Below are 9,775 nucleotides of genomic sequence, written 5' to 3'. Positions count from 1 at the left end.
CCCGTCGTTGTCCCTCCCTTCCCCGGGTCTACTCCCTGTCGTCCACTGACATTCCCTATCTCCCTGTAGTCCCTTCACCCTGTCGTTGTCCCGCCCCCCTGTCGTTGTCCTTGTCGTCCCCGTCGTTGTCCCTGCGCCCCCTGTCTACCCCGTCGTCCCCTGACATTTTTTTTGGGCCCAAAGAAAAGGAGTTTAGAATATATTTTTGTTGCATTTAAAAATAGATTACAAAATTATTGCATTTGTGATGCTAGACGGCATTTACATTGTACTTTTTGAACCTTTTATATCTATATTTAAAAACGTTTTCGTGTTATCTTCTTTGAAACTTTTTAGCGTAATAACTGTCTTTGTAAAAGAAACAGATTTAAACATTTAGGAATACATGTAAATTTATAGGGGATTTTTTTCCAAAGAATTTAAATAAATAAAAAATAATTGAAAGGAATGATATGTTAATGCATTAATAAAATAAATGTCTAAGAAATAGATTAAAATCTATAAATAAAATATTAATCTATTTTATTCATTTATTTTCTACGGGGAAAAACTCTACAAATAGACTGATTTAAGATTGAATAGATAAAAAAAAAGATAAATAAATAAATAAATAATGCGAATTATATAAATTTATTCATTTATTTGTAAATTTGAAAATAAAAGATGAGAAAGGGTTGCCTCTACCAAATTTTTAAATTTTTAGGGCCAGGTTCAGGTTCTGTTTTGGGGGGGGGGGGGGGGGTAGGCTCTATTGATTATATGGAAAAATGGAAATATAGGAATCACTTTATCCGAAAAATGATATGATTAAAAAAAAAAGACCTTTATTTTGATTTTTATTCTGGCATAACAGAAAAAATCTAAACCAATTGACTACAGGTCTATAAAAATTCTGTAAAAAAAAAAAAAAAAAAAAAAAAAAAAAAACCCACAGATTCGGATGAGAATCTAAGAATTTTTATGGTAGTCTCGTCCATAATGTCAGATGTTGACATTAGCTGTTTAAACACAGCTGTCCTGTCTCATCTAAATGATCTGTGATCTCTACTTCCAATTTAAGAGTAACATTTCAAGTGAAACAACCCCGTGGGATCCGGGTTAGAATGTTGGTCTCATCTGCTTTGTGACAGAAAAGGCGACTAAAATCGGGCAGTCCTTCGGATGAGACGGATAACGCAGGCCCCGCGTCAGCAGGTGTGGCATGTGATAAAAATCCCTCCCTGCTCAGTATCCAGTGCGCATAGGCGTGCTTAAAATTTGCAGCCCTTCACCGGCAATGGTGTCGTCTCCATATCAGTGAAATATTCTGGAGCGGGACATAAAACAGTATACAATCAATCAATCAATCGAGTGAAACATTTTTGTATAAATTTTTAAATGGAAAGAAATACAATGTCCTGTTTTTAGCTCACCTCAGCTGAAAGTCCAGCCAAGCTTTTCTGATCACCCCTTGGTGTCCGTCGTCCATCGTCTGTCCGTCTGTCTGTCTGTTCTTACGAGAGGTACATTGTGGGGTAAAATTAACGTATTTTCCAGCAGTGTGGGGTTTTTTGGGTACTGTGGGGTTAACCCCATAATGAAGAGGTCTAATTACGTTCAAAATTACTCTATGAGGTCGAAAAACCTAAAATTAGATTTAACCTCACAAAGACTTTGTCCAAATTTTGGACATGTCCTTAGCCCAAAACGCTCAGACATTCAGAAATCTGCTGTTTAGAGGAGTTCGGTAATTGAATCGAGGAGTTCCGAATACCTGAGCATGCGCATATATTTAAAACTAACTGCGCATGCGCAGAATGCGGAAGTAGCTGTGTTTGGATTAGCAGTGAGGAAATTCGGAAACACAAAAAGCAAATGCAGTAAGTCTTACTATTTTGTTGCACCACATTGAAAAAAAGCTTTGTAAGTTGTTTGATATGATTCATACGTACATTATGCAGTTGTAGAATTTATTTAAAGTCAAGGAAAGGACACTTGTAGTCCACATAAACACATACCGATTGAAAACGGGCTTTTGTGAAAAAAAATATAATGAATGCACTGATAGTTCTTTTTTTAATCAGAGGTCTGCAATGAAAATCGACCGATACCCGGGGGTCGGGCTAGTGGTTTTCTGCAAGAGGGTCGCCCCGTTGGCCAGTAAAAAAAGATAATATTATTTATACACGTGCAATACATGCAAAGCACACCTGGTACGTATTTTCACTCGTTTTTTGCAACAAAAATCCAAACCATTTAAATTTTCCATATAACATGCTCCAACTGTCAATAAATCTCCATAATTTAATCCGTGTTGGAGTACTACTTGGCTTATTTACTTCAAAATACGATCGTGTTTTTTTTCTTAATTCGAATTTTCTCTATATCTATGGTAATTACATGCAGATATCTCATAACATAAATACGTGATTATTCCGACGGGAGACAAAATCTCTGGATTTTTCACGCCTCTTCCGCCCCTTCCGATTAATTTTTAAATCATCCGTGTTTAAATTTTTTCAAATTGAATATTTTTGGCTTTAATTTTATCCTGTTTCGTAGTATAATTGCTCTCTCTCTCTCTCTCTCTCTCTCAATTCATTCTAGATACGTACCAGTATGCTTCTTCACACATTTGTTTACATGTTCTTGTAATCGTACCTTAATCTATAGAGAAAAAATCAGAATGGAAAAATGGAATTAATGTCACTGCAATAAATTTTCGCATCAGTAGGCTCCGTAGGAATCAACATGGGGTTGTAATTAGGTTGTAAAATTTAGTGGTATATCAATTTGATAAATGACAATCAATGTTTATTATTTAAAATGAGTGTAGGACATTTTAGATCCATTATTAATACCCCAATATGTCACATTGCTTACACAGTCGCTTGTGTAATTATGTGCCGGATAAAAAAATTCACCTATTATAGAAATTAGACAAATTACCTTTAGATACGTATATATAACTCTCTTTGTGTTAATGGAAAAAATATAATTGTCCTGTAAGATCAATTTGTACTTATTTTTCAAGATCGACCATTGAAAATTTAAAAGAATTAAATCACAATTAATAGTTTTTCTATATCTAAACTTAAAGAAATTCAAGGTTAAAGCTTCATTTTGTAATTTACAATATTAATTCATCATTACTTTGAAAATTTACAGTGAGAGTATGTAACTTAGCTAATACAGGTCTATCAGTATTTTCACACCTGTTAGATTTTGATTCCGTGTAGAAGCTCTAATTGCAACTCTTGTCAAAACAAATGATTTGTATAGCATGATTATCTCGTGAATTTCACCATCAGGAGACGATCGATAGGGATTAGTTACGCTCTGCTGCACTTGACACCTGTGTTTAAAGCTTTTTTTTTTTTTACCTTCATAGCACCTTTAAAAAAAATAAAATACAGTATTCAAATTAAAAAAGAATTAATTTTTAGTAAGAATAAAATCACCTTTATTTCTGAAGAAAACTTATGACCTTTTATTGTCATTCTCCAACTACAAACTTGTTTATCTTTTGTAATGTGCAGTACTTTGTGCAACATATACTACTATTATCAACATTACTATTATTCAAATTATCGGCATAATTATGTTTTTATCAACAAACCAGAAAGGAAAACGACCTTGTTTTATTTTGTGCAAATTAATAACTTCAACAGTTGACCAGATAGAAATTAAGTGCTGCGAGTATTGTTATAATTTATATTGCTGTTTACGTATTTTGTGAGTAATTTTTAATTATCTGGCCAGAAAGAAGATGATTTTGTTTTATGTTTTAAAAATTGTATCTTTTTATTAACTGTGCAGAAAGGAGATGATATTGTTTTACTGATGTGAGTTTTATTTATTTATTTATTTTTTGATTAATTGACCAGGAAGAAGAATGTCTTTTTTTTTGAGTTCATGTATAATTTAATTATCTGACCAAAAAGAAGAGAGTCTTGTTTTTTTTATGAGTATAATAAAGTTCACTGACCTGGAAGAAGTGGGCCTTGTATTATTTTTATTTTAAAATTTTGTATTTTATATTGTTGCTTTAGTTTTGTGAGTGTTATTTAATCTACTGACCAGGAAGAAGGGTCCTTTGGAGTCCTCTCTCGCCGTGCGGACAGCGTCCAGAACAATCTCCTCCGTAGTGTGGTCAACCGACGCCTCGTCCCTGACCCCCCACCTCATGTCCAGAAACTAAAAATACAAATAACGTCATCAAATTCAGTGTGGTATCCCCCCCTTCCCACACACACATCACACACCCTCACACACACGCCTCATGTCCAGATATTAAAAAATACAAATCAGGTTGTCAAACTGGCATATAATTCCTTAATTATTTTAAGTAGGAAACCAGTGGATTGCCGTTGGAAAATTTAACATGATAAATTCTCAGGTATCTTATATTGCCTACTACCGGAAAAATCTCAGCGCGATCGACTAGTTCGTAAGATAAGCTTGAATACGCCGTAATTCAGTAAAATCTGTACTGTCTAATTAAAAAACTAAATGTAAAGAAAAGAAATATTGTGTATGAAATTCAATTACCCGAAAGGCCAGTTTTCTCTTCAAACAATACTGATTGAGTTCAGAGGTCACTTGGTTCATTATATAGTTTCTTTCTATGGACATATCTAAAAATAAAATAAAAGGATTCAATGCACATTTCTTTTATATCGTAAAATTTGTGCAGAAAGAAGACTACGTATGCATAAATTAAAAAATGTACATGTATGCTCATGGTTTTTTACAATGTAATGAATTATAGATATTAAATGTTTTGAATTCATTTCATGTAAAGAAATTTTTTATGAATTAATTAAAATTAAATATGTGATAATTAATTTAAACTGAATTATATAGATGCACAATTTGGGACAGGCAAAGAAATGCATTAACCTGATTTATTTGCGAGTTTTGAGCTTTTATTTATTTCTGAAATTTATTCTGATAAATTCAGTAAATAAAAATTACAATAAGTCAAATGTTGTACATTGTCAAATTGATTTCTTTTATTTAAGATTGATTTAGGATATGCGCAAGTTAAAACGTGCGAGGTCACTGTAATTACATGTAGTTAATACTTTTAAATTGCAATTGAATATATTGTAAATATAATTACATTTAATATGAAGGGACATGAATAAAGCAGAACAAAAAAAAAAAAAAAAAAACTAACAACTAACTAAAAAGCAAACTAAAAAAATTCAATGGTATCAAAATATCAGCAAAATCGCTATATATCTTCTAAATTTATTTAAATTAAAAAAAAAACTCATCGGTAAAAAGCTGCATGCGAATATCTAGGCCTTAATTATTATGCACGCACCTGTAAAAGTTGAGCTAACAAACACTACCACGTCTGTTTTTTCCTCTGGAGGGAGGTTATTCAGGCGCCCCTCCAGGACCTGCCGATTTAAGGCCTCCATGCCTGCCTCTGTCTTCAGTAAACAAGCAATGGGTCAGTCATCGGGTCATGCCTATCACTTTCGATGTTCGGACATCGTTACTAATGTCAATAAAGCCATTCGGGTTGTAATCGCAAACAACATTCGGAACGCCTTGGGTATGTTTCTTTCTCTTAAGAGATTTTCCAATCGGCAATCCTCGGCTGACTCCGCTACGCTCCATTCATTATGTGCGAGGTACGAGTCATCCGAGGAAATCCGAGTGGAGATTTTCAGGTAAACGTTTTGTTTAAAGCTTTTTATTAAGTAAAAATAAAAATTTCGCAAAACTTAAAAAAAAATTGGTAAAGTAAAATTGTTTTGCATGAAAATGTCACAAAAAGGCATTTTGCTATCATTTATTAAAATTCGACTAATTTAATGTACGGTTTATCGAGATTATATTCGCTCGAAGTTCCTCTGTCGAAATTTGGGAGAAGAGCCCATATATTGCGTTGCTGGTAAAGTCTGAAACCATTTCAAAAAGCAATGTCTTCAAATGACAGGTAAATAATCGTAAAACATGGCAGTATAACATTGAATGGTAATTTACTTTTGATTGAATAGGTTTTTTTGTCTTATCCAATGGTTTCTACTTAGTCTACTTTCGTTTTTAAAGATGAAAGGTTTTCCAGGCTTTCACGATTTTGACATTTAAAAAATTGTCAGGGTTAGGGTTAGGGTTAGGGTACTTTGGAGTATGATTAGAGGTCTATAAATTAAAGCATTAACCAAGATTTATCCAAAGGTTTAACAAGCATTAATACTAGTCTGCCTAAGGTAATTCCCCATATTGTAAAAGTGTTTCACCACAGGCACCTGAATTTGTATCAATAAGTCGCTAAATAAGCCAAATATCGAAAAATTCTACCCCCTCTATATATAAATAATATAGAGGGGGTAGAATTTTTCGATATTTGGCTTATTTAGCGACTTATTGATAGTAAGTCGCTAAATAAGCCAAATATCGAAAAATTCTACCCCCTCTATATATAAATAATATAGAGGGGGTAGAATTTTTCGATATTTGGCTTATTTAGCGACTTATTGATACAAATTCAGGTGCCTGTGGTTTCACCTACAATGAGGTGAAATTGTAAGGACTAGCTCTAGTCAAATTTTACATGTGACTGACAATCCTGTTGTGACCAAGTGAAATAAAGATGTTGATGTAGGTTTCTATATTTATTTATGTAACATATAAGGTGATTCTACCAAAAAATATAAGTACATGTAAATATATACAATTTATACATAGTAATGCATTACGTATGACTAGTAAATACATATTAAACTTTATTACTGATAATCTTATTCGTTCATTTACTAAGAAAAATTGTAATTTAAAGTTAGAATTATATAATAAAATACCTTGTGTGAGGTCAATCGCATCATCTCGGGTCTTTCCGTCAGAGGTCGGAAAAACAACCTCGAATGTATTAACATCACCGGATGCTAAAAATTTATACATTTTCTGTTTATTCAAATATAGGATAGATGGAGTTAGAAGTCCCTTCTATGGTATATTTTAGGTAATATCATTACATTTAATAAAGTTAAACTCCATATTCCACAGATAAAAGGTCTTCATGCATTTATTTCGAAGATCATGAAAAGGGGGGGGGGGGGGGTTGTTGCCATGGCGTCTAACTAATACATTCGAGATCATTTGTCAGCTAGTCAGAAAGGCTCGAGAAGTTGCGATTGAACATAGTGGGGTTTTTGTTCTTTTATTACCAGTCCCTGGTAGAGTTTTTTTGATATTAGAACATACTGGGGTTTTCAAACACTTAAATTCATATGGTTACTGGTATCTGTTACATGAAAATACAGCGGGGTTGTTTGTTTAACACTCTGAGGTTACTAAGATGTCTAATATTTTCTATCAGAACATATTGTGGTTCTTGTCTAACACTTTGTGGGGTTAATGTTATCTTTTATCTATATAAGAACATAATGGGGTTGTTACACATTATGGGGTTAGTGTTAGTGTTGTCTATTATCTTTATGAGAGTACTTAGTGGGGTTGTTGTCCTAACACTTTATGGGGTTAGTGTTGTCTATTATCTTTATGAGAGTACATAGTGGGGTTGCTTTCCAAACACTTTATGGGGTTAGTATTGTCTATTATCTTTATAAGAGTACTTAGTGGGGTTGTTGTCCTAACACTTTATGGGGTTAGTGTTGTCAATTATCTTTATGAAAGTACATAGTGGGGTTGCTGTCCAAACACTTTATGGGGTTAGTGTTGTCTATTATCTTTATAATAGTACATAGTGGGGTTGCTGTCCAAACACTTTATGGGGTGTAGTGTTGTCTATTATCTTTATGAGGTACATAGTGGGGTTGTTGTCCAAACACTTTATGGGGTTAGTGTTGTCTATTATCTTTATGAGAGTACATAGTGGGGTTGCTGTCCAAACACTTTATGGGGTTAGTGTTGTCTATTATCTTTATGAGAGTACATAGTGGGGTTGTTGTCCAAACACTTTATGGGGTTAGTGTTGTCTTTTATCTTTATGAGTGTACATAGTGGGGTTGCTGTCCAAACACTTTATGGGGTTAGTGTTGTCTATTATCTTTATGATAGTACATAGTGGGGTTGCTGTCCAAACACTTTATGGGGTTAGTGTTGTCTATTATCTTTATGAGAGTACATAGTGGGGTTGTTGTCCAAACACATTATGGGGTTAGTGTTGTCTATTATCTTTATGATAGTACATAGTGGGGTTGCTGTCCAAACACTTTATGGGGTTAGTGTTGTCTATTATCTTTATGAGAGTACATAGTGGGGTTGCTGTCCAAACACTTTATGGGGTTAGTGTTGTCTATTATCTTTATGATAGTACATAGTGGGGTTGCTGTCCAAACACTTTATGGGGTTAGTGTTGTCATTATCTTTATAAGAATACATAGTGGGGTTGTTGTCCAAACACTTAATGGGGTTAGTGTTGTCTATTATCTTTATAAGAGTACACACTGGGGTTGTTTGTCTTATAATTTATGGGGTTAGTGTTGTCTGTTATTTCTATATAGCATAGTGGGGTTGTTTGTTTAACACTCTCTGGAATATTCTTGTCTATCATCTTTATGTGAAAACATGATGGGTTAATTTACTTTGATGCAACAGTTATCCTCAAATAAAACATTTTTTTGCATTGTTACTGCTAGGTAGTAGTTGAAAAAAAGTTATTGCAATATCCGTTCTAAGTTCTTCAGATAAACAGTAACAATTTTAAGTACTTATAATTAGTTGCCCGTAAAGTTGACTTGATATTAAATAATTTATTTTTAACCCCACAAATATAGATCTTTAACCCCACAAATATAGATCTTTAACCCCACAAATATAGACCTTTAACCCCACAATATACCATTTGTTTGAATTCCTAATGAAACCTCTCAAGTCACCACTGTACTATTAATAACCCCACAAAGCAAAATTATAACCCCGCACCTTCCGTAAAATGCACAATGTACCTCTGGAATCAATCTTTTACATAGAAATATAAAGGAAAAATCTTTTAAAATTTTTTTCAAGAACCACTGGGTCAAGAAAGCTAAATGTATGTGGAAGCATTCTAGGGGGTAGATTCTAAATTGTTCAAATCATGACCCCCAGGGGGGGGCGGGGCCACAATGGGGAATCAAAGTTTTATATAGAAATATATAGGAAAAAACTTTGAAAATCTTCTTCTCAAGAACCACTGAGCCAGAGAAGCTGTAACTTTTTGGAAGCATCCTGGGGGAGTGTGATTCTAAATTGTTATAATCATGACCCCCGGGGGTTGGGGGACCACAATGTGGAATCAAGTTTTACATAGAAATATATAAAAAAAACTAAAATCAAAGCTGAAACTTACATGGAAGCATACTGGGGTAGTGTAGATTTCAAATTGTTTAAAATTTTGATCAGTGGGGTAGGGTGGGGGCTTTAGGTGAGGATGTGGCCCATGGGCCTCTGAAAGGGCACCCGAGAAAACCCGGTGACCTATTGCTATCTGTTTTCTCCCCGCGTTTGTCGTGCGTCGTGCGTCGTTCGTCGTGCGTTAACATTTGAACATTTGCAACTTCTTTCCCAACCACTAACCAATTTCAACCAAATTTGGTACAAAGCATCTATGGGTGAAGGGGGAAAAAAAATTGTGAATTTCATATCCCTGCCCCCCTGGGGGCCAGGGGGGGGGCCAAAACCACTAAAATTAGTGCAATCTTTAAAAATCTTCTTCTTTACTCCTGGACATCAAGCAGTCAAACTGTTTGCATGATTTAATAGCAATGAGTCCCTACCAAAATTGTGAATTATGGCCCCAGGGAGGGGGTTCTAGTGCTAGGGCGGGGCTAAA

The 9,775-nt window shown here is 34.3% G+C and overlaps 1 protein-coding gene across 1 annotated transcript; it reads right to left on the bottom strand.

Moving 5' to 3' along the window:
- Nucleotides 1-4,014: 4,014 nt before the first annotated feature.
- Nucleotides 4,015-5,474, bottom strand: LOC134257233 (telomerase protein component 1-like). Its single transcript, XM_062739875.1, has 3 exons — nucleotides 5,312-5,474; nucleotides 4,531-4,616; nucleotides 4,015-4,176 (listed from the first exon to the last, which is right to left on the bottom strand). Exons 1-3 carry the CDS (start codon nucleotides 5,409-5,411, stop codon nucleotides 4,015-4,017), a joined length of 348 nt encoding a protein of 115 aa, XP_062595859.1. The 5' UTR covers nucleotides 5,412-5,474.
- Nucleotides 5,475-9,775: the final 4,301 nt, after the last annotated feature.

This window comes from Saccostrea cucullata, unplaced genomic scaffold (genome assembly GCF_032062105.1).
Source record: "Saccostrea cucullata isolate Sc308-1 unplaced genomic scaffold, CSIRO_AGI_Scuc_v1 ctg15269, whole genome shotgun sequence".
In the NCBI taxonomy this organism is placed as follows: Eukaryota; Metazoa; Mollusca; class Bivalvia; order Ostreida; family Ostreidae; genus Saccostrea; species Saccostrea cuccullata.
This window is presented reverse-complemented; position numbering and strand designations above follow the sequence as displayed.